The sequence below is a fragment of the Anabrus simplex genome, chromosome 1 (assembly GCF_040414725.1).
Source record: "Anabrus simplex isolate iqAnaSimp1 chromosome 1, ASM4041472v1, whole genome shotgun sequence".
NCBI lineage: Eukaryota > Metazoa > Arthropoda > Insecta > Orthoptera > Tettigoniidae > Anabrus > Anabrus simplex.
Window position 1 is genome coordinate 599213949 of NC_090265.1, and position 25122 is coordinate 599239070.

A 25122-nucleotide genomic window follows, 5' to 3' on the forward strand; every position below is an offset into this window, starting at 1 on the left:
GTGGACAGTCGAATTAGCAAGGCAACTCATTTTTACCACCAAGTAAGACGACTGCTGTGGGATAAATAAGAACCATTTAAAGCAAAGATGACATTATATAAATTATATTATACACCCATCCTCACATTTAGCTTGGAAACTACCATGTTAATGGGACAAGACAACTCAAAACTCCAAGCTGCAGAAATGTAGTTCCTACACACCATGATACACAAGACCAGGAAGGACAAGTTCAGGAAATGAAAAAGTCCGAGAGGAGGTGGGAATAGGAGACTCCTTACTGCAGAGGATTCAGAAAGCAAGACTGTAGTGTTTTGGCCATGTAAGAAGGATGAGCGCAAGCAGGACTGCAAGAAGAGAATATGAAAGAGAAGTAAAAAGAAAAAGACCAGTGTGTAGACCCAGAGGGAAATGGACAGATCTGGTGAAGAAAGATGTTGAGAGGAATGGGCAAGATTGGGAGAAGATTACGAGGGAACAGTGGTTCATGGACAAAGATGGAGGAGGCTCGTACATCACACCCAGGCAACTTTAGATAGTCGATGGTGATAATGATGGTGTCATGGGCATGATCTGAGTTTTCTCGAAGGATATTCATAATCCTATTTTTAGGGCGATGTTTTGGAGATTGGTGATCTGGGCACAAACTTCTTCCAAGTCAAGGGTTAAGAGAGCTAAATCATCTGAAAACCCCAGGCCATTTATTCATACTGAGGTTTTTGCCCCAATTTTGATTTTAGGTGGGTTTTCCTTTTACTAAAGTTTCATGATGTAAACTGAGAGCTATATTAAAAAACCATGGGGGTATTTGTCACCTTGCCTGAGGCCAGTTTTTATTGTAAAAGCTTTTGACACTTCTCCCCTGAACTTTATCTTGGAATTCATGTTAGTTTAATTTGGGGTGAAGACTGTATGATCTGAGGATTTTTAAAAGAGTGGGTGTATGGATGCTATCATATACTTTTTGAAATGTATGAATGAGATAAAGAACTGTTTATTTCTGCTCTGGTAATATTCCATTATTAGTTTCAGGCTGAGAATTTGGTCTGGGCTGCTTCTGTATGAGTGATATCCTCCTTGGTATTCTCCCAGATTGTGGTTCCAGAGTGTTTTTTGATCCTGTTGTAAATTATGCAAAAGAAAATTTTGTTTGTCCAGTTCAGAAAAGTTGTTCCCCTGTAATTATTTTTTTAATAATGGATGGATTATTCCTGTGGTCCAGTGCTCCAGAATTTTCTCCGTGATCCACATTTTGACTAAGTTGATGGAGATTTATGATCGTAGGTTTTCCGGTGTTGAATTTTCTCCTGTTTTTCTTTGGAGGTTTTTTATTTATTATTGGGGTTAGTTTTATTTTGATCTTTACACGCGGCTGTGAGCTTGCATCCGGGAGATAGTAGGTTCGAATCCCACTATCAGCAGCCCTGAAGATGGTTTTCCGTGGTTTCCCATTTTCACACCAGGCAAATGCTGGGGCTGTACCTTAACTAAGGCCACGGCCGCTTCCTTCCCACTCCTAGCCCTTTCCTGTCCCATCGTCGCCGTAAGACCTATCTTTGTCGGTGCGACGTAAAACAACTAGCAAAAAAAAAAAAAAGATCTTTACAATGCATGTAATGGCCTGATCCTGAGTCTACTCCAGTTAGGACTTTGACATTGTGGATTTCTCGATGGTAAAATTTATCCGTGCAGATGTGGTTTAGCTGTAGCCCACCTGGTGGCCATGATCATTAAGGCATCAAGTCTATGTGGTCTTACACTGTGGTTAGCCAGTTCAAGTCCCATTGGTGGAAAAAAAATTCTCCATTAGAATGTTGACCAGCAGGGTCAGTGGTATACATTTTCTAATCCCTTGATTGTGTGCCAAAACCCTGGATTTGATTCTAAACCTCTCTGCTGTGCTCATATACAGTGAGGGCATATAAAGCTGCTGATGGTGATTCATCCTACAGATGGGGTCGTAAAGCGGTAGTGTTATTCAACAGTAGTCTATGTGCTGGTACCAGGTGACCCTCTCCTTTTATTATCATATCACGTCATTCATTTCATCTCATTAACTCCTCCGATCAGGTTGCCGTCAGGAAGGGCATCTGGTCATAAAAACATGCTACGAAGATTCATCTCGCTTCATACCTGACCCCGTAGAGAAACAATCAAGGGTTGGACATACAGATGCAGTCTAGCTGCCATTCACCTTTTCTGAAGTCAGGATGTTTCCAGGTTTTTCTTTTATGGGGTTTCCTTTAAAAACATGTTGATTTTGAGAGGAGGTTATGGTTTTTGCAAATTTCAATCAACCCTTGACCGTTTTTGTTTGTTATTTTATGTGCTGGCTGTTTTCCAACAATTTCTCTTTATCTTCTTTCTTGTCTCAGTTGTTTGTTGAAATCGCCAAGAAGAATTTTAATGTTAACATTGATGCTTTCACAGCCCTTACTTGTAGACATGACATATGCATGTGGGCATATGCCATGTCAAGAAAACAAGTCGGAAGTCTTTATGTTTCGCAGAGAGCTATGCTCCGCGTCTTTATAAGGAAATCTCGACTGTTCACAAGGAAGACTTAAGTTACGTGGAGAGATATTGATTAATGTTTGATCAAGGAGATTGCAGAATTTTTCTGTTTCTTATCTGTCTTTTATTGTGTTTTTTTTTTTTTTTTTTTTTTTGATTGGTAGGAGTGTGTGCATTAATAATTTTTTAGGTCTTATTTGTAGATTTCAAAGGTAGGGTTACAAGTCTGGGGGGATTGCGTTTTAAATTTTAAGACTGAGTCTATGATTTTGAGATTTATTAGAATCCATTACCAAATTGTGGGCAATTTTTCATGACCTGTTTTCCTGGGATTTCTTTATAAAGTTGGTATCCTTGCGATTCCAGAGGGTCTTCATCACTGTTCCTAATTTCTTTAAGGGCCATGATTAGAATTTTATGTTGTTCATGATGTCGGTGATCTCTAATTTTCCAGTTTGACCCAGGGAGTTTGTGTCTCAAGGAGAATGAGATTTGTTTAGGGTTAATTTTTTGTAGTTTTTGAGTGTGCATTGGCTATTGGGTTTTCAGATGCTTCTATCCGTCATATCTTCTGAATAACAGCCCACTGAATCCGAATGCGTCTTCTCTGCAATTTATGATTGCAGACGGTGGAATTTTTTGTCAAAAGACCTTTCATGGTCTGCTTTCTAAGGTGTTATCTTGAGAAGAGGATGAATCCTCGAATGAGAGTTCTGAATGTTATTCAGAAAGGTGAATTATACTAGGCCTCTCCTACATGGAGTACAGACAGCTGTTGCAGCCATTCTTCAGACATGGAGTACATACACTGCTTAATGGATTTCAGTGGCATTCCTCCACTGTGGGGATCATCACACCTTACCCATAGAAGTTCATCTGACCAGAGCCGTTAGCCCCCTTGGGGAGCCTAGTTAGTTTTTGCTGCTTGCCATTTGCTGTAGAGACACTGGCTGTACGGTCTACTCTGTTACTGTTTCAGACTGAACTGGCCAGACATATTACATATTAAGACCTAGCAATACTGGATGTAATAAACTGCAGAGAAATATGAAGGTAAATAGAAAAACTGCAAAAATTTAACAAACTAGGAAACTTATTATAAGCTATACATTTCATTTTTGTTCCGTATTGAAATGCAATTATAGGAATAAATTGACAATTTACTTGATATATTGTATTGAAAAGGTTAATTTATTCCTCTAAACTAGGAAACTCTCAGTGGAGTGTGCAAAATTGCTGTGTGTAAATGTTGGAACGCCTTATTAGGTGAGAAGCAATCAATGAGTCATCAACCAATCAGTCACCTGCATTCAGGGCTTTCGCTCAGGTGGCAGATTCCCTATCAGTTGTTTAGGTAGCTTGTTCTTAAATGTTTTCAAAGAACTAGAATCATGAAACTGTTATGAAGGTTGTGAAAGAGTTAAGAGAATGAAGTATGCTATTTGCTTTAAGTCGCACCGACACAGATAGGTCTTATGGCAAAGATGGAACAGGAAAGGCCTAGGAATGTGAAGGAAGCGACCGTGGCCTTAATGAAGGTACAGTCCCAGCATTTGCCTGGTGTGAAAATGGGAAACCACGGAAAACCATCTTCAGGGCTGCCGACAGTGGGGTTCGAACCATAGAGTTAGTAAATAGTACACTAGAGGTAGCATTGGCGCTGCAGTCACGTGCGAAGTTGAACGAGCTCGCTGTTTGGCAAAAGCTGGATTGTTTCGCACTGTCACTACTGGAGCTTTCCGATAAATTGAAGTATATACTTCTCTGAAGGAAAATGGCAGTCTCCTGTGCAGCTTATGGCTGCATAGAGAAGTTCATAAAGGGCACTGGCGTATCATTTCACAGGTATTGTACCAGGAAGGCCTAGGTCCTGGTCCATGTTAATTGAAAGAAATGTTATTTCCAGCATTAAAGATCCGACCGACGTACGAACATCCATGTAAAGAATGTTCCAGTATGTGCCAGACCCTACGAGTGCGCTAGGCGGAGTCAAGTGACGTCACCTGTCGCTTGAAGCTCACCTCCCCTAGAGATATTTCTCGAAAGAAATTTTCTTTTAACAGCTTTTTAACGCCTTAACCAATTTCAACGGGACAAGCGCTGAATTATAGCAAACATCATAAAAGTTAATCCCTGTAAATTTCAAATTAATGCATCAAACGGTTGTTGAGTTATAATAATTTAAAGTCTCAACGAAATTACGTAATCACGGTCACATGGCCGAGAGAGCCGCCACCCCTCCCTGCGCTGGTATCTATATATGTCAAGGCCAGACAGCCCGCAAACTAGTACAAGGACAAGCAAACAGCTGTGTGAGTGAGATAGCGAAGAGACCGGCCCGCGTACAGTATGTTCGCGCAGTCACGGTAAAAGTACTTTCCGTCGTATCTCCGGAACGCGAAATTCTATCACCGGTAGAATTATTAAAGGACGTCGCACTGCAGTTAGTATACCGCGTCGCGATTACAATATAATCCTAAAGACATTTAAGACTGTAACGCGAGTGAACTTATTGGAGTACAAATATTAACTATTTCATTACGTGTGGACTTAGGTAACTTCAAGTAACATTGAACTTCTACTGAGCCTAATACTTAGAATTACCAAAACTCATATTCACGTGAAAAAGTGAGAACTTTTCTGTGTTAATATAACATGATAGTAACAGGATTAGCAGAAAATAATCCCTAGCAACTTCAGACTGTGTTCAAAGACTGTGCTTATCGACTTACTTTCTATTTTTTTTATGTGAACTGTGTGATTCTGAACGTTTCAATAACGACTGTAAATAGCATTTCGTACAGAAAGGACTGTGATTCTTCATACGCCATAAATAGTGTTCAACAGTGTCAGTGATAAACTACTCACACTAAGTAAATTTTCGTGTGCGAAAATCACCCGAACAAGCTACAACTCAACGTGATCCAGTTTCAGCTGTCATCACCTCATTGGGAACGTCAACATCGCCAATCCTGATTCTACATGGAACATTCCAGACGTCCATCTTTCGACATTTGGTAGCAACAGTTCTTGTCATAAGTGAGTAACAAACTGACTAAACTTTTTCATTTATTTTGAACAGTGAAACTTCAGTGTCGCGTGTGAACAATTTTCATAATTTCTCAAAAGTGATAAATTTAATTTCTCGTAGAAAGACTGTAGGCTTTCAAGTGTGCTATATATCGAGATTGACGAACTGAGAACTGAAAACTTTGATAATTTCTCATATCCATTTACAATTATAAAAGTGTGCTTAGGTTTAAAAAGACTTTAGGTGGAAATTCCCACATATGAAAGACTTTGAAACCAATGATATTTATGCCTTTTTTTTTTTTTTTAAGGAGATTATTTTCGACATTTAATTTCTATGCAAAATTTGAGTCAATAATCATACCGCAGGGTGAAAAATTAATAAATTGTTTTAAGAAAAAAAATTATTTACCATCTATTATTCGCTCTGCGAGACTATCCTTCTCTGTATCGGCTCCAAAACCCAGTTCCACTCCCTGAGGTCCTACTCATGCCCTTTGCCCACAACTTTTCCTGGTACAGTATGTTTCCTTGAAATTCATTTCCGTGTGTTAAAATAATACTTTGCGTGACACTTATTGTCATGTGAATTGGCCTACTTGGGCTGACTTTGCGATGGATTCCCCTGTCAGTGTGAATGAGATTCTTTCTTGAAGACTGAAATTAATGTTTTAGGAAATATAAGGGATGACATTTTCCTTTCTCTGAGTGGCCCTGCCTTTGAAAGCGAATATCCAGAAAAATCATGTGCATGATACCGAGCGAGTGACTGCAGGCTTTAGATCACGTAGCTGTCAGCTTGCATTCAGGAGATAGTGGGGTTAAACCCCACTGTCGGCAGCCCTGAAGATGGTTTCCAATTTTTCCACCAGCAAATGCTGGGGCTGTATCTTAATTAAGGCCACAGTCATTTGATTCCCACTCCTAGCCCTTTCCTGTCCCATAGTCACCGTAAGGCCTATGTGTGTCAGTGTAACGTAAAACAAATTGGTACAAAAAAGAAAATAAGAAAAGATGTGCATGATAGCCTGGAATTGTGCTCAGTTTTTCACTTTCTATGTGTATTTATAGTATTAAAATCTATTTAATATATTTTCTGTGTATACAGTTTGTTGCTTTCCCTTCGAACAATGCGTGTAGCAAGCAGTCCCCATTCATACCTTACCAGATTTTCACACATTGCGGACTGGGTGCTCATCACACTGCTCAACCCCTGTGCCCGGCCATTTTCTGTGTAACTTACTGCTACAGCGCGTGCACATAAACAAATTAGTCTAACTTCACTAACCTTCTACTGATTATGGTGAAATTTACTGGAGACCTTTGGTAAGAGTCCTAATAATATTTTCTGGTGTGGTAGGCTGTTGTAGCAATGACCTCCGTGAAGGGACACAGCAAATTTTGAAGGGATCAGTTGACCAGTTGTCTTTTCAACATGATTTTTTTACCTGTCCCATCAATATAAACAAACCAAACAATTTTTGCAATACACAATGAGTTATATCAGGCCACTTCATGCCCTTAGGGGATATTTTATGTAATGAAGTAGTACTTTGGATACAAGTTCAAAGAAATCATCGCAAAAAGTAAGCCCTCACTTCGTCAATGTTTTGAGGCTCATCAAGTCTTACCGTTATACCAGGAACTCCTGGGAAATCCTTTAAAGTCGGCGAACTATTATTTTTCTACCCATTCATCAGAAGAAATAGACATATCACTTCCATTTACACTCACTACATCACTTTCAGCCTCGTTCTCGACCACCACTACTTCACATTGTTTTGGAGGGCGCTCATCAATATTATCAACCGAGACACTTTTGTTAGAATAGCTATCAACATCGAACTCGTGATCGTCAACATCACTGGGGCAATCTTAATACTTATCCGCATATAATTAATTAAAAATCTCGTCTGCATCTACGCTTGTTTTCAGTCTGGGAAACGCCATCTTACCCACCACATGGCTCCTCAAACGATGTAAATACGAGGTTGGAAAACTTAGCAAATGAATCATAAAACAGAAGAAGAACGTAAAGCAAAGCTAGCATGGAATAAGCAAAAGCTTCAACGCCGAGATTCTAGTAAACTTGACAGCCAGATAGTATCAGAGGTTTCGACAGATGTCACCGAACGTACAAGTCTCGTAAAGACGAGTTAACTCGTCTCCTGTCCACAGCGGTTGGCCAGCCAGACACGAGTGAACTCATCTCCTGTCCGCAATGTGTTAAAATTTAGAGACTAGATGTGCAACACCGTATGAACATCTGAGTCCTTTACTTTCGTTAATATTATTCCCTTAAATGTCGTATAGGACTATATCAAGCATAATAAATTATTGACCGAGCGAGTTGGCTGTATAGTTAGGGCCATGCAGCTGTAAGCTTTCTTTAGGGAAATAGTGGGTTCAAACCCCACTGTTGGTAGCCCCGAAGATGGTTTTGCGTGGTTTCCTATTTTCACACCAGGCAAATGCTGGGGATGTACCTTAATTAAGCCCACAGGTACTTCCTTCCCATTCCTAGTCCTTTCCTATCCCATCGTTGCCATAAGGTCTGTCTGTGTTGGTACGATGTAAAGCAAATTGTAAAAATTATTGTATTTTTTCAGTTCTCTTCAATCGTATAATTTACCACTCTCCCTTTCCATTAATGGAAATCATTGTACAAGTTAAAATCTTAAAGCAAATCATACATTTTAGGAAAAGCTAAATAAAAACTCCATATTAGGCTGAAACCACAACCGAGTGTCATATTTTCACTTTAATCGCTTTTAGAAAACATCGACAATAGTAATAATAATAATAATAATAATAATAATAATAATAATAATAATAATAATAATAATATTAATAATCATAATAACATTGGTTTTATGTCCCACTAACTACTTACACGGTTTTCGGAGATGCTGAGAAATATTTTCCCAGGGGAGTTTCTTCATGTGCCGGTAAATCTATCTTCAATAGGCTGACACATTTGAGTACCTTCAAGTATAACCAGACTGAGCCAGGCTTGAACCTGCCAACTTGGGCTCAGAAAGCCAGCGTCTATACCGGCGATGAACATATTTTGTCTACTTTACCCCAAAACCCCGCCAACACTTTTAGGCCTAAAAACTTGCTTATCCGCTTCGTACGGGAGAGGACATTTTCTGTTGTTGGGCAGAATTATACCAAAGTCCTGGTCATTTACACAAAGGATAGCAAAATATACATGCCTTCCATCTAAACGTATGTTGTTAGAAGACTTAATATGAACAGTAAATTCATTTTGTGTTACTTAACTGCACCTGAACACCGTCCTCTTTTATCGCGCATTTCTCCATTGTTTATACCTTTAGGGCTTTCTTTTTTACTGGAGAGAAGCATCGCAAGTATACTGTAGTATCTGAGAATGTTTACATGTAAGAATTTTAAACCTTATCTATATTCACACAGTTTTAAAAGTCCCATATTTACATTGATGAGTACAGCGGAGTGAGCTTTTTGCCAAACAACTGCAATTTCAACATACTCCGCTTGCTACAGTGATTCTCTCGTAGACGATGGTGCCAATGCTACCTCTAGTGTATTATTTACTAACTCCATGGTCGAACCCACTATCTCCCAGATTCACACTCACAGCTGCGCGCCTCTAATCACACGGCTAACTCGCCCGGTGAATTAAGTATGAGTTTTATAGTGGGTGTTGGTGTCCGTATCAGATGCACGCAACTTATGAAGAACACAGGGACATTCACATCAAACCAAATTAAACAATAGATCACTACATCTGATGAAAAGGTATACCTATTCACAATTATGAATGTTTCTCTTCAAGCTACATAAAGTCATTATCCATATTACATTGAACAAACATAAATTATAAATCAAGTTGCTCGTCTATGCCAACTCCCAAATCAACTCAAGAACATTTGACTGCTGTAAGAAAGACAACATAGTTCAGCATCAACCACAACTGTTTTGATGTGTCATTTAGTTTCAAGTTTGGATGTGTTGTTTGGACTTCATCAATGGTTTAAATTAAGACTGTAAATTTGTGGCTTACCAACGTGTTTAATTTATTATTGGTTATATGTGTGCATATGTCTTCTAATTGTAACATGGCTGAAGATGACGCAGACCGAGCTCGATAGCTGCAGTCGCTTAAGTGCGGCTAGTATCCAGTATTCGGGAGATAGTAGTTTCGAACCCCACTGTCAGCAGCCCTGAAAATGGTTTTCCGTGGTTTCCTATTTTCACACCAGGCAAATGCTGGGGCTGTACCTTAATTAAGGCCACGGTTGCTTCCTTTGCACTCCTAGCTCTTTCCAGTCCCATCGTCGCCATAAGACATATCCGTGTCAGTGCGACGTAAAGCAACTAGCAAAAAAAAAAGAAGAAGAAGAAGAAATGTATGGGGTCGAAACTAGTCCCAGTTTTATAAGACAGTATACAAACTTATGGTATTGAATAGGTGGACCCTTCTCTACCCTTTGATAGTGATCAGTTCTCAATACGGACCATAATGAAATTCATAACTTATGATTTTATGGCAGGTGGTTGTGATATAGACACTTCCATCGATGCATTGCATGGGTCATGTCAATGAAGTTTTACTCCTATTCAGCTGTAATATAAGTGCAATGTTATGTCATGTTACTAGGAATCATAATATATGATTTCCTACAGCTGATTTTTAAAATTTGTACTGTGGGTCATTGTTTCACAAAAAGATGTATACTTGTATATATTTATTGTTACCACTAATGTCCAGAAGAAAAGAATTCGAGCTAATTCTTTCATGGAAAGGCTTGAAAACAGAAATTTAGTGCTCACGAATTGTATTACAAATCTAGAAATTACAGGATATTGTTATTGATTAGCTTATTTTATTAATACAGTTTGTGAAGGTATTCAGCAGCTACAGTAGCTGGATGTCTGCCTCCTTGGCTGAATGGTCAGCATAAAGACACTTGGTTCGGAGGGTCCCAGGCTCGATTCCTGGCCAGATTGGGGATTTTAGTCATGTCTGGTTAATTCGTCTGGTTCGATGATTGGGTGTTTATTTTTGTCTCAATACACACCTCTCCATATATACTCTACACACTGTGCTACCAAACACCACAGAAACTTGCAGTAATGAATTAACCCTTCACATAGGGTTGGCATCAGGAGGGGCATACAGCCATAAAATAGTTCCAAACAGTTTGCACTCACAATCTCACCACAAGAAGAAGAAGAGGAAAACTACAGTAGTCTTGAAAAGAGAGTTACAATGAGTAAATTGGTAAATTTATTGGTGATTTGCTGTGTCTAATCTTGGCTGAATGGTTATTGTAGTGGCCTTCAGTTCAGAGGGTCCTGGGTGGACTGAGGGGACTGGGTGTTTACTTTTGTTTTAATACTTCTTTTACACACAATACAGCACACTACCAATCACTACAGTAGTGAATAAGCCTTTCATGTAAGGTTGGTGTCAGGTGGGCATCTGACTGTGAAAATAGGCTATCCACACAGTACTGACCCTAAGTAATTGGAGTGCTTAAGTTAAAAAGCACATATATGACCAGAAAAGAGAGGTATTTTGCTGTGGGCAGGTGAATTTTTTATTATTATTCTGAATATTGGTACTGCACTGTATTGTACTTCCTGTGGATGTTTCATGCCAAATCTTATTTAATTTTTAAATTTTATTTTCAGATCATGTTAAGAAAAAGAAGAACTTGAAATTGATCGAGAATTGTAACAATCCTAAAGTGTCTAGGTCTCAAATTCCGAGTACTGGGCACTCAGAAATACAGGATCCTTCTATGTGGACTTCGCCATTGCGAGAATTTAATGACGTTCCTGAAAGCGCCCCAGCTTCAAAGGAGAAACGAGAGGATAATGTTTGTAGGTCAGAATATGTCTTCTCAGAACCTAATACAGAAACATTGACTCCCAAGATTGATAACATCAAAAAACGTGTTGGAAAGGATTCTAGAAATAATAATTGTTCAAGAAAAGTGAATAATTCTCTTAGTAGTTATCCTATTGGTGAGGCTAGTCCAAGAGAAAATGTTTCATGTGAAAGCTATGCTCTTAATAGGCGTGTGGGTAGTGATCATCTTATGAAAAATGATAATGAACCAAAGATACGGCATTCCTATTCACAAGATGTTAATACCCGTAATGGTATAGACCTGAGTGACTTTGGAGATGATGCATGGCTATCGGTAAATGATAGCAAGCATACTCGACCAAGAGTGAGAGAGGAGAAACGATCAAGTGCAACAGGCTCAAATGGAAAAGCAACTAAAATGAACAATGCTGCTGAGCCACTGTTGGAGATTGTTGGAGAAGGTCTAACAATACAGGGGAAGTCACCTGGTAAGTTAACAGATAATTTTTCGATTTTCAATTTATTGGTATGAATTAATAGTACTGTAGGCTAGGTCTAAGGTAATTGTAAGAAAGTTGACAAGAGTGAAATATATACATAGGAAACATGGAGAGCTGAAACTTTACCAAGTAACCCTGGGTAGATCACACAAAAGAAACACACTAAAGTCCATAATTTTGCATGAACTATAGCCTGTCTGAGCATGTTTACCTGATAAGATATACCTTTTGTATCATAGTAAAGAATAGATTGTTTCATGTTACTTATATCTATATCAAATATTTTTTAATTCCATTTGCATATAGTAAGGCATTCAAAATCTAATGTATCACCTGTGAGTTGTCCTGTACTTTACATTTTGTAAATGGAGAGGTTGATCTATGCTCAATATTGTCACACCTCCTCTTGATGCAGCTCCTTTCTTTCCTCTGACCAGAAGGTACCTTTCTTCTTCAGAAGTTTTTTCTTGTATACCATGGACTCCCTTCAGAATTTCTCACAGTCTATCTGTTTTGTAAGTCTACACCCCCCAGGTTTTATGACAGTGTTGTAGTTTTGGATTTTGTTTTTACAGAAGGTGATTTTTTAAATAGTAAATGTGTTCAGGTAGTTGTTAAGACAGTTCTTTTTTTATTTTTATTTTTGTGCTTATTTTTGTTTGCCTCTTTATCTAGGCCATTTGACTGTATTATTTCCCTAGGTACTTGAATTTATTTATCTACCCTGATTCTGGCATGTTTTGTGTTCAGGAATTTTGGAGCATTATTAATGTTTGTTATGAATCTGCCTTTTCTGCTGTCTGTTTCATAAGGTTTATTTTTTTCATTTGCTGTTTCAGTGTTTTCTGAAAATATTGCTGTCATCTGCAAAAGCTAGACAATTAAATTTGATGTTTAACTTTTTATATCCTATTGTGTGGTCTTGGATTCCTTTTTCTTGAATAATAATAATAATAATGATAATAATAATAATAATAATAATAATAATAGAAGATGAAGACTGTTTTATCCTAACTGCAGTTATCTGGCTTCTTGAAAAACATGCCTGGTCAGTTTAGTGACCTTCAGTTCATATGACCTTGCGTTCGCTTGCAGCCAAGCGAGGAGTTTCACCCTTGTGTGGTTAATTCCTGTGGTTCAGGGCCAAGGTGTGTGTGTTCATCTTATTACATACATCTTCATATATATATAAAATGCATCACACTAGCAACCGCCTCAGAATCACGTAATAGTGAATACATCCTTCTATATAAGATCAGTGTCAGGTAAGGCATGGCTGTAAACTGGGCTTGATCCACATGTAGTGCCAACTCTAAACAACTGGGAAATGGCTAAGAAGAACAACAACGGTTTATCCTAATTTCATTGTAGCTGTAAGCAAAAGCATGTGTAAAGAAAGCACATGGCAGAAATTGAGACATTTGGCTGATGTTCTTTATTGCCTTCATGTAACTTCATATGTACTATAGTTTGTTAGTTAACCCATTCGACTCATTTGACGTGATGTGCACACAAGCATTGACTAGGCTTTCAGCTTAGATGATGGAACATTCACACGCCATGCTGAGTCGTATGTATTAGCTGATATTTGGATTACACCTGCAAGGGTTGCCCTTTTGTGAACTTCTATGAATAGAACAGGAATATGGCTTGTGTACAGCTCTCCTTCTAAGAACTTGTACCATTATTTATTGTCCAATTGTAGTCTCTGAAAGCACAAACATTTCATCAAGTGTCAGTCAGTCTCCTAGCTATGGCTGTGGACGAAGTAAAGGCCATTGACAACAATGCTATTGCTGAGTTAATTGAAAGTGGTTTAGACAGTGATTCGGAGATAGTGATGGCGATTATGATGATACTGAAGAAGAGTTTTAATTGAAAGTGACAGTTTATCTGATACGAGTAACTGTGAAATAGTACCTTGAGCTCCGCGTGCAAAAGCAAAGCATAGTATAGTGACTTGGTGTGGGTTAGTAATAATGATAACCACTCTACAGGCTCTTTACAGGCTCTCCAGGGGTGTCAGGAGAACTGAAAGATAAATATTTTGATAATTCTATATTGGAGTTGTCTGTGTTTGTGGAATTTATGCGTTTTCCCACATTGTGCGGGAAACAAATACTGTATGTACGCTATGGAACAATTATCGGACCCAGGTAGGAAAAAAGGAATAGATGGTGACAAGTTGTTTGACGCTAATGAGGATGAAATTAAGGCCTACTTTGCCCTCTGCATTCTGATGTCCTAGGTGTGTAAGCCTCGCATCCAATTATATTGGAGCAAAGATAAATGTATTGAGACACCGAAAAGTGTGAAGTGTCTTTACATATACTCGAATGTTTTGAGTTGTACAAAATCGTTGTTCTCACCGCATTGTTGGTTAGTACAATTGTTTTGAATGCTTCATTGAAAACTGTGTATGAAAATTCTGGTAGCTATTTCATTTATGGTATTTATTTCAGAGCAGTGCACAGTAGTTCTGACCTGACCGTGTGGCTTACTAGTGTTCAGGGCGATTTAAATTTGATTTCTAAGCGAGTGATTGGGTTAAGGGACATTTTGCTTTCAGCCCTACAAATCATTTTTTTATTTTATTATGTTTCTAGAGAGTGCATATGAAGTGCATGTGCTTTCAGCTAGCTATTTTCAAGAAAATGAAAAATATGTGACCTGCGCATAAAATAATAAATATTGTTACTAATTCCAGTTTGGAAACGAAACTGCAAAACATTTTAACATTTTAAAGCAATAAGCATGCCATGCTCAACAACGCATGGCCTCACCTCTCCCCCACTTTTTTTGTTTTGTTTTGGGCTGAGTTGAAGAGTATGAAATGGAAGTGTATTTGAGTGCTATTTGTAGCCTAAATAAAGCAGATCATTAAAATGCAGTAATGTTGAACATGTTCAATAAGGTCAGAGAGAAGTACCCGACTGTAGCCTTAAGCAGTCATGTACAATCAGTATCCTAGTTTACAGCTGTGTTTCTTATGTGCAGAAAGAAACTATGTCATGGAAGCTTACCACACCAGGAAAACGCCTGGTCATTATTAGAGGGACATGTGGTGAGTTTGTGAAGTCCGTTTATGCAGACAAGTACACAGTTTTGTTTTTAATAATAAGTCTCCTGTCCAAAACAATCGCCGTGAATGGTGATGGTGATGTACTTAGAAGAATCACTATCTGCATCTGAAAGAAAAAGGATTAAGTGGAATAAGAGGTGTGTCATTGTTAACTGACAGAATATTGCAGTGTGGTCAAGACAGTAGTTACAGGATGTTAGATCGGGAGAGATCATTGTGGTTTAAAAGTTTGTTTCTTCCTTTTAGCTAGCTATTTTCGGGAGAAGAATGAAATATGTGAACTGCACATAAAATATTAAATATTTTTACTAACTTTAGCTAAGAAACAAAACTGCAGGAATTATTTCTTGTAAATATATTGCAAAGAATTTTTTCAAACTGCTTGTTGCTCCAATGATAACAAATAGCATGTTGGAGCAGTTCTTGGCAAAAAACTCAGTGTGATATATTATGTCTTTTAAATGGTAGGCAGATTATACTCTCCCAAAACCATCACCGTGAACAGTGATGATGACCCACTTAAAAGAACCAGTTGATATCTGCATCTAAAGGAAATAGGATTTGAATCCAAAAGTGGAATGAAGGAAAGTAAGAAAAGATCAACTAAGAGTCAGTAGATAACTCAGGAGATACTATAAGGAGGAATGGCTGAAGGAGAAGTGCAAGGTGTCAAAAGTTCTATGGCCTTAGGAAAGGTAGATGCTGCATACAGGAAAATCAAGGAAACCTTTGGTGAAAGGAAATCTAGGTGTATGAATATGAAGAGCTCAAATGGAAAGCCACTTCTAGAGAGGCAGAAAGCAGAAAGAATGCAGGAACATATCCAACAGTTGTATCATGGTAAAGAAGTAGATAAAAGGGTTTTGGAACAAGAAGAGGCTGTTGATGCTGATGAAATGGGAGGCCCAATTTTGAGGTCAGAGTTTGACAGAGCTGTGAGAGACCCAAATAAGAACAAGGCACCTGGAATTGATGACATTCCCTGTGAATTATGGACTGCCTTAGGAGAAACCAGCATGACAAGGTTATTCCGTTTAGTGTACAAGATGTATGACACAGGAGAAGTGCCATCCGATTTTCGGCAGATTGTTGTTATACCTGTTCCCAAGAAAGCAGGCGCTGACAAGTATGAAAACTACCACACCATTAGTTTAGTATATCGCCTGCAAAATTTTAACACATTATTTACAGAAGAATAGAAAGACAAGTTGAAGCTGAGTTGAGAGAAGATCAGTTTGGCTTCGAAGAAGTGTAGGAACACGTGAAGCAATCCTGACTTTACATCTGATCGAATTAAGAAAGACAAGCCCACATCCATGGCATTCGTAGATCTAGAAAAAGCATCCGATAATGTTGATTGAACCAAGCTATTTAAGATTCTGAAGGTGATTGGGATCAGATACAGAGAAAAAAGAATTATCTACAATCTGCATTAAAATGTCTGCAGTGATAAGAATTGATGGCTTTGAAAAAGAAGCAGCAGTCCAGAAAGGAGTGAGGTAAGGCTGTAGTTTATCTCCCCTCCTTTTCATTGTTTACATAAAACAGACAATAAAGGAAATCAAAGAGGAATTTGGAAAGGGAATCGTAATCCAAGGAGAGGAAATCTAACCCTTGAGATTTGCCAATGATATTGTTGTTTTATATGAGACTGCAGAAGATCTCGAGAAACTGCTGAATGGTATGGACAAAGTCTTGGGTAAGGAGTACAAGATGAAAATAAATAAGTCTAAAAAAACGTAATGGAGTGCAGTTGAACAAAGGCAGGTGATGCAGGAAATATTAGATTAGGAAATGAAGTCTTAAAGGAAGTAGATGAATATTGTTACTTGGGTTGTAAAATAACTAATGAGGGCAGAAGTAAGGAGGACATAAAATGCAGACTAGCACAAGCAAGGAAAAGCTTTCTTAAGAAAAGAAATTTGCTCACTTCAAACATTGATATAGGAATTAGATGTTTCTGAAGACTTTCATCTAGAGCGTGGCATTGTATGGAAGTGAAACAAGGATGATAACTAGCTCAGAAAGAAAGAGAATAGAAGCTTTTGAAATATGGTATTACAGAAGAATGCTGAAGGGGAAATGGATATATCGAATCACGAATGAAGAGATACTGAATCAAATTGATGAGAGGTGATCGATTTGGCTAAATTTGATGAGAAGAGGAGATAGAATGATAGGACACATCTTAACACAATGCGAACCGGTCCCAAGAAAACTCGTGTTTGCCTGGCCGAGCGTTGCGAACTGGTCCCGAGTTATCTCGTGTTAGCAACAGACCCAGCAGACTGAAGTTTAGTGCTATATTTTGAGATATACCGGAACTATTTGGAGGTCAGGGGTGATAGAGCTCTATTATGTATGGTTCTACACAATCGATAGTCACATTTCTTGTCGATTATTCTTCATATCATAGATTTTCTTTGCATTTCCTGGCATGTTTACAAAGTTCGAAGAGCCATGCAAGATGGCAGCGCCCAGGGATTGCACGTGTTTAGACGAAGATGAAGTTATAATACCAATATAAATGGCCCGTTATTGAACTTTATAAATTTTCCAGCTAACTCATTCCTGGTTGCCAGCGTTTCGCCCTCGTGTCCTAGGTTGTGCTCATCAGTTGGTACCTAGCACACCTACCAAGACGCTGGCTAGTGTGTACCGTGGAGGCCACTGCGTAGGCTACTTGGAGCCACCGCAGTGCCAATGCACTATGAGACACTTTGTCTCTTTACCAAAAATTGATGCCTGCTAGGCTATCAGATGATATAGATGTTGATTCCCATAGGGAATCTGAAATATTTGTCCCGAATGAGTACCAACTGATGAGCCCAGCCTAGCACACGATGGCGAAACGCTGGCAACCAGGAATGAGTTAGCTGGAAAATTTATATGTCCAATAACGGACCACTTATATCATCTATATCATCAAAGGATGAAGTTATTCGCGAATATATGCTAATACAGGCTCTGAATATCCAAATGATGCTGAATATTTAGAGTTTGATAATGAAATGTCTTCTAACGGAAATGTTTTCAGCGATGACGAGGATATAGCCTTATCTTCAAGGTGTGGAACTCACGTAGCGCAGAATGAGTCTGATAATTGTGTCACGGATGTAAATATTCTAAATATTGTAAATAATGTTGTGTTTTCTGACAACTGGGTTATGGACAACAGTGAGCCTAGGCTAGAGGATTTTGAAGGTGCTCTGGGTATAAAGGAGCACCTTTATGAATCTGGAAACATAGGACAAGTAGCAGGACTTATGTTTGGTGAGGAGTTTTTTCAGTATGTAGCTGAGCAGACAAACTTATACTATGAGCAGAATTCACATTCTCACTATGAGCAGAATTCACATTCTCATAATGTATCCCGTAAAACACTAATGCGGACTAATGTCACTAGCAGGGAAATAATAAAATATTGCTCTGTGTATATTGATGGGGCAGGTGAAGAAATCATGTCTGAAAGATTACTGGCCAACTGATCCCCTAATAGAAAACCCCATATTTCTGAAAACTATGAGCTGAAATAGATTTCAGCTAATACTTACCTAGCTGCATCTCAACAACAATTCAGGAAGGCCACCAGAAAAAAACACAGTAGTCCTTCAAAAGCTAGTGAAGTTCTGACATTTTATTTGAATGCATGCACTCCAGCTTGGAGGTAGTTAGAAACTAGCCGGGAACAGGGCTGTGTATGGGGTGAAAGGCACCCGGTCTGCAATGTGTTAAGACACCCAGACTTGTTTAGTTGGTTTTTGAAAGAAGTGTAGGCGATAAGAATGGTAGGGGTAGACCAAGGTATGAATAAGACTAGCAGATTAGAGCAGATGTAGGATGCAATAGTTACGTAGAAATGAAAAGTTTCGCACATGATAGGGTGGCGTGGAGAGCTACATCAAACCAGTCTGTGGACTGATGACTCCAACAACAACAACAACAAGTGGAATGAGACGTGTGTCTTTGTTGATTGAATATCACGGTGTGTTTGAGGCATTACCTACAGGATATTAGACAGGAGAGGTCATTGTGGTTTGTTTCTTGCTTTGAGCTACGGTAGCTATTTTTGAGAGAATGAAAAATATGTGAACTGAACATAAAATATTACATATTGTTACTAACTCCAGCTTGGAAACAAAACTGCAAAAGTTATTTCATGTAAATTTATTGCAACGAAATGTTTTTTCATAGTACTTGTTGCTCAGAGTCCGCCTCTGTGGTGTAGTGGTTAGCGTGATTAGCTGCCACCCCCGGAGGCCCGGATTCGATTCCCGGCTCTGCCACGAAATTTGAAAAGTGGTATGAGGGCTGGAACGGGGTCCACTCAGCCTCGGGAGGTCAACTGAGTAGAGGTGGGTTCGATTCCCACCTCAGCCATCCTGGAAGGGGTTTTCCGTGGTTTCCCACTTCTCCTCCAGGCGAATGCCGGGATGGTACCAAACATAAGGCCATGGCCGCTTCCTTCCCTCTTCCTTGCCTATCCCTTCCACTCTTCCCATCCCTCCACAAGGCCCCTGTTCAGCATAGCAGGTGAGGCCACCTGGGCGAGGTACTGGTCATTCTCCCCAGTTGTATCCCCGACCAAGAGTCTGAAGCTCCAGGACACTGCCCTTGAGGCGGTAGAGGTGGGATCCCTCGCTGTGTGTCCGAGGGAAAAGCCGACCCTGGAGGGTAAACAGATGATGATGATGACTTGTTGCTCAGGCGATAAAAAGCAAGACAATAGAATTTTTTAATACTATTTAAAATTTTTTTTTTTTTTTTATGCCTTATACAAGTTGTTTCACTTTATGAAATATTAATAGTTAAATACTGTATCTGCTTTTCCAGAGCACATATAGTGCCATGCACTAGAAATATGAAGTGAGGAATTTTGGCCTGTTCATTGATTACTTTCTAACATCTACAGATATTTCTTGTTGGATAATCAACATCATAATTTAACAGTCTCCAATTTCTTGGGTGCGGTGCAAGAGTGCTCTCCACTTATGTCTATGCAAGTACACTTCTTCTTCTTCATCTTCTTCAACTTTAAACAATTCCACTCCTCTTCCTTGCAGATCATCTTTTATTTGGGAGATCCAAGTTCAAACCATTCAAACATTTTTTTCCCTGCGTTATTGTGTAAATATGTTTTCATACATTGCCATCTTTAAATAGATAGGCTTTCTCCTCATCAATCCCAGTTCTTCTACATCCATCTCTTCTTAACTCCCAAAGAGCTCATTTCTGTTTCCCAGCTTCATCAGAAGGGCAGACATCAACACTCATTCGGGGGCCATCTTGACAGATCTTCACACTTTATGCGGGAAGTGTAGGATAAGAAGAAAGCCAAATAAATACAGGAAAAAGGAAGAAACATAAGACATGTCTTGACTTGACACTATTTGTTCCTTTCCCATACTTATATTATCCTGTTGGGATCCTTTCCTCCTTTTGTGTTTGTCCTGTGTTCCTAGTCTTTTTCCATCTGCATTTATCTTCAAAAGATTTCCAAAATTTCAGTATTTCTCATATCTTTTGTACGTATGTTTCTAATGTATAGAGTAAATTCTGGTTTTTAGTTAGTCAAATGCCATGCGGTCTTATTGGTAAATGTAAATACTTTTTCTGTCTTAACACTTCCAATACCGGCCCTGAACAGGCGTTTAAATGATCCAGCACATTCCATACAAATCTACAAATTCAAGCATTGCTTATAAACTATGGAGGTTAGACAGTTGTCTGTATCTCATAATAATAATAATAATAATAATAATAATAATAATAATAATAATAATAATAATAATAATAATAATACTGTTATTGATTTACTATTACTAATTACTTTTACGGTTTTCGGAGAAGCCAAGGTGTCAGAATTACTTCCCTTATGAGTTCTTTTATGTGCTGGGAAATCTACCATCATGAGGTGAGCGCCTCCAAATACCATCAGACTGAGGTGGGATTAGGAATAACATCTGGCATTTACTCATCTTGTAGACTTAGTGTACATCTTGTACTCTACGCCACCGTATAGTTTCTCTTGCACAGCACACTACACTAATAGACTCCAACTGCGCAGCGTAGAGATAAGAAGAGGCAGTGTTTACACATTGCATTCTGGGGAAGAACCATGATACACGTGTTTGATATGAAAAAAAATATCTATTCAACTGCTCTCTACCATTAGAAATTTGGACTGTGTTATAAGAATCAGTAGACACAAAATTTAAACAAATGTCATCCGGTATAAGCTGAATACATCCCGCTTCCAGAGGCAACTCTTACCTGTATTATGTTAGATACGGTAACAAATGTGTTGGAAGTGAACTTAAGATGATACTAAGCATTTATGTATTCTAGTGTGTCATCAAACACTTCTTGTTGCAAACGATGCTGTAGACTTGAGACACTATTTTCTGTCACAGTTTCTTTACTTGCTACAGTCTGCCTGTATTATCTGAAGAATTTTGTATCGGTACATACATCTGATATGATCAGATTTAAACAGTGTGATGAACAATGGACAAACAGTTTAAGTATGTACTTTGATTGCTTGTCATGGAAGCTACCAATCTTGGATGAAGAAAAGCACAGTCATAGTCTTTAAGGTCCATATCAAAATATCAACCAGTCCTTTGCTATCATGGTCTGTTATCAGCACAAACTCCTGGTAGCAGTTATGAAGAAAGAATTGTTCTGTTACACTTACATCTATTATTTGGGTCACTAGGGTTAAGAAAACCCTTTGTTATTCACACACTGTATGATATTGTGCAACCAGTATAACTTTAACTGCTATTACATTTTGAACTTGCTTGTTTCACTGCATCTCTTTGTGGATCTTCAGTTCATGTCCCTATCTTGCTTGAATCAAAACACGGAAATAACCTATAAATCCTCAAAGGAGAGAAGTCCAAATTATGTGTTCTGTAAGTGATTTTCCTTAATCCACTGGCTTCAGCCACCTGCTCTCAGCCATGCTGATAAAGCAGGTCCATTTACGAATACACAGCTCTGAGCCAATTTCAACATTGTGGCTGTTCATTCTCGCATTTATGTTTAATCTCAAAAGATGGCGTGTAGTGTTATATAGTACCAAATTGAACCTAAGGATCTAAGCTCTTGATCGGTGTAAAGATTGCTCGTTTTTGTTGCACGTGCATGTCACAGATGCCTGAGTCATGTCAAGGTTGCTTACTTGAGAGAAGGTTAACATCATTATATTTGTTCTACACTTCTCTCTATTAAGCAAGGAGTTTGGTATTAAACTTTCAGAAAACAATTATTGATAATCACAAAATAGAAAATCACAAACCTTATGACATTGGATGGAAAAGTCATTGGAAAGGTGTTACAGTTCAAGTATCTAGGACGCTGGTTATCACAGGAATGGGATCTGGATATAGAAATCAGAATCAGCATCGCAAAGTTTATGAAATTGAAACGTATGTGCAACCATGAGCTCCATTTCGGAACTCGTTTCACAAAGTGTTTTGTGTTATCAGTGCTGCTTTGTAGTGTGGAAGGATGGGTGCTGCTTTTTGGTATTGAAGGATGGATACTACCAGATGTATGCATAAGTTTTTGCCATTTTGTGTGGTAAAAAAAAACCTAATTTTCAAGGGAAATCCATTTTTTGTTTATTCAAAATATTGGCCATCGACTTCTACAAACATCGCCAGTCTTTCAGGTAAGTTATGAATACCATGCCAGAAAAACTGCTTGTCTTTTGTGGCAAACCATTCGTTGAGCCATTTTCCAACTGCCTCGAAATTGCTGAAGTGCTGCTTTGCGAATGCATGCCCCATTGATGCGAAGAGGTGATAGATGGTGCCAGGTCGGGGGAGTAAAGCAGGTGCGGAAGGATGTCCCATCCAAGCAATTTCAAGGTGCTATTTCACTGGTTTTGCTGTGTGAGACGGCGCATTATTGTGTAACAAAATCACTTTGCCATGTCTTCTTGCCAATTCCGGTCATCTTTTGATCAATGCGTGATTGAAGTTTAACATTTGTTGGTGATAGCATTGTGCATTAACGGTTTCGCCGGGCTTCAAGAGGTCATAATACACAATATTGCACTGGTCCCACCAGACATAAAGCATGATCTTCTTGCCGAAGCGATTTGGTCTTGGTGTTGAAGGACTGGCTTTGCCAGGTGACAGGCACGATTTTCTCCGCTTCAGGTTTTCAAAATAAATCCATTTTTTGTCACCCATCACAATTCGGTACAGAAATGATTTTCTTTCGTGGCGTTGAAGCAACATTTCACAAGCGACTGCAATTTTCCATTTGCCGTTTATTCAAATCGTGAGGGACCCATTTACAGAGTTTACTGATCTTCCCCATTGCTCATAAACATCTGCTGACTGTTTCTTGTGACACATTTAATGCTTGTGCCAGTTGCTGTTGAGTTTGAGTTGGGTCAGCATCCAGTTGTGACATGCAATTAATCTAAATGAAAACACTGAAACGTGGCAGGTAATAAAGGAATACAGTAACTTGTGAACAGAAATTGGTTACCAAGTACCAAGATCAGGTTAGGTAAAGATTCGCACACAATGTACACGTACACAGACAACAATAACTACCACTACAGTGTCACTACACCCCAACTCAAAATAAGAACAGAAAAATAACATGCAAGAACGAACAATGACAACTTACCTCAAAGGGGTAAATGAGTGGAGAGCAAGCTTAGAGTGGATCATGCATTGGTGACCTCAGTGTCAGATTAAGTCTAGTAAATTTTTGTGGTTAATTACCAAACAATGTCATGAAAGGATAAGACCAATTTTAGAAAAGGTAAAATTTAATGACAGTAAATAAAAATTACAGATTGGTTAAATGATCTGGTTTGGTTAAGGATTAATAAACAAGAAGCAGAAGGAACAGGGTTTTAAACAATTAAAAAAATTGAGAAGGATAAGAGGAGAGAAATTAACCCAATATCTTAGTACAGTAAAAATACAAGAGTACAAGAACAGAGTACAGTAATGTTACCCCGGGAGCAGAAATCAGTAAGCGAGTGCCCTCGAAAAATATAATTCACAGAAAACCCACTGTACGAGAAATGCTAAGGTATAATACCCGAAATTAAGTTAAAAGGGAAGCTTAAAACAAGGTCAGTAAATATTATCACATAGGTCGACGCCTCGAACAAATAATTTAAAAAAAAATCACCACTGACACCTGTAGGCCAATGCTAAGTCAAGGAGGAAACCCTCCTTAATTCAGTAATTAACATAAATTATATGCAGGAGAATCAGAAGGGTTGACACAATAAATCAACCATGAAGTGATGTAACAAATGTGAAATCAGTAACTATCACCACCAAATCTTCTAGGCCAATTTTAACTCAAGGAGAGAAAACTCCGTAATTCAATAATTTACATAAATTAAATGCAGGAGAATCACAAGGGTTGACACAATAAATCAATCATGAAGTGGTGAAAACAAAAATGAAATCAGTAACTATCACCACTAAGTCTTCTAGGCCAATGTTAACTCAAGCTCTTTAATCCAATTATTTTGGTTAATTAAAAGCAGGTGAATAACAGGAGTTGACAAAATAAATTGACCGTGAAGTGGTGAAACAAATATGAAATCAGTAAATATCACCACTAAGTTTTCTAGATCAGTGTTAACTCAAGGAGACCGCACTCTTTAATTCAAAAATTTCCATTAACAAATATGCAGGTGAATAACAAGGGTTGACAAAATAAATCAACCATGAAGTGGTGAAACAAATATGAAATCATTAAATATCACCACCGACACTTCTAGGCCAGCCCAAACTAAATCAGTCACTGACCTTCACCTGATTTCAATCAACTCAGACACAAGTTTTTTTCAATTCCACCAAAGAAACATAATATGATGGAACCTGTGACAAATCACCGTAATAATAGTTGTGGCTTCATTTTTTTCATTACATACTTGATTACAATTAATGATTACCATCACAAGGTGAATTACGTTAAATTATCTTGAATTTATAACCACAAGTGAATATAAAGCAGCTATTACGAAATTAAAGTCCAAAAAATTCATGTGGCCCTGATGGGATACCTCCATACATCCTAAAAGCATGTTCTGAAGTGTTACTCATTCCTCTTCTGAGAGTGTATAATTTGATACTTAAGAA

At 38.4% G+C, this 25122-nt stretch overlaps 1 protein-coding gene across 1 annotated transcript in view; it reads left to right on the forward strand.

Moving 5' to 3' along the window:
* CYLD (ubiquitin carboxyl-terminal hydrolase CYLD) overlaps positions 1-25122 on the forward strand; it is a 188344-nt gene that overhangs the window by 48841 nt on the left and 114381 nt on the right. Inside the window, exon 5 of the mRNA XM_067135632.2 lies at positions 11227-11895. Within this exon, the coding sequence (XP_066991733.2) occupies positions 11227-11895 (669 nt within the window). The remainder of the gene's footprint in view (positions 1-11226; positions 11896-25122) is intronic.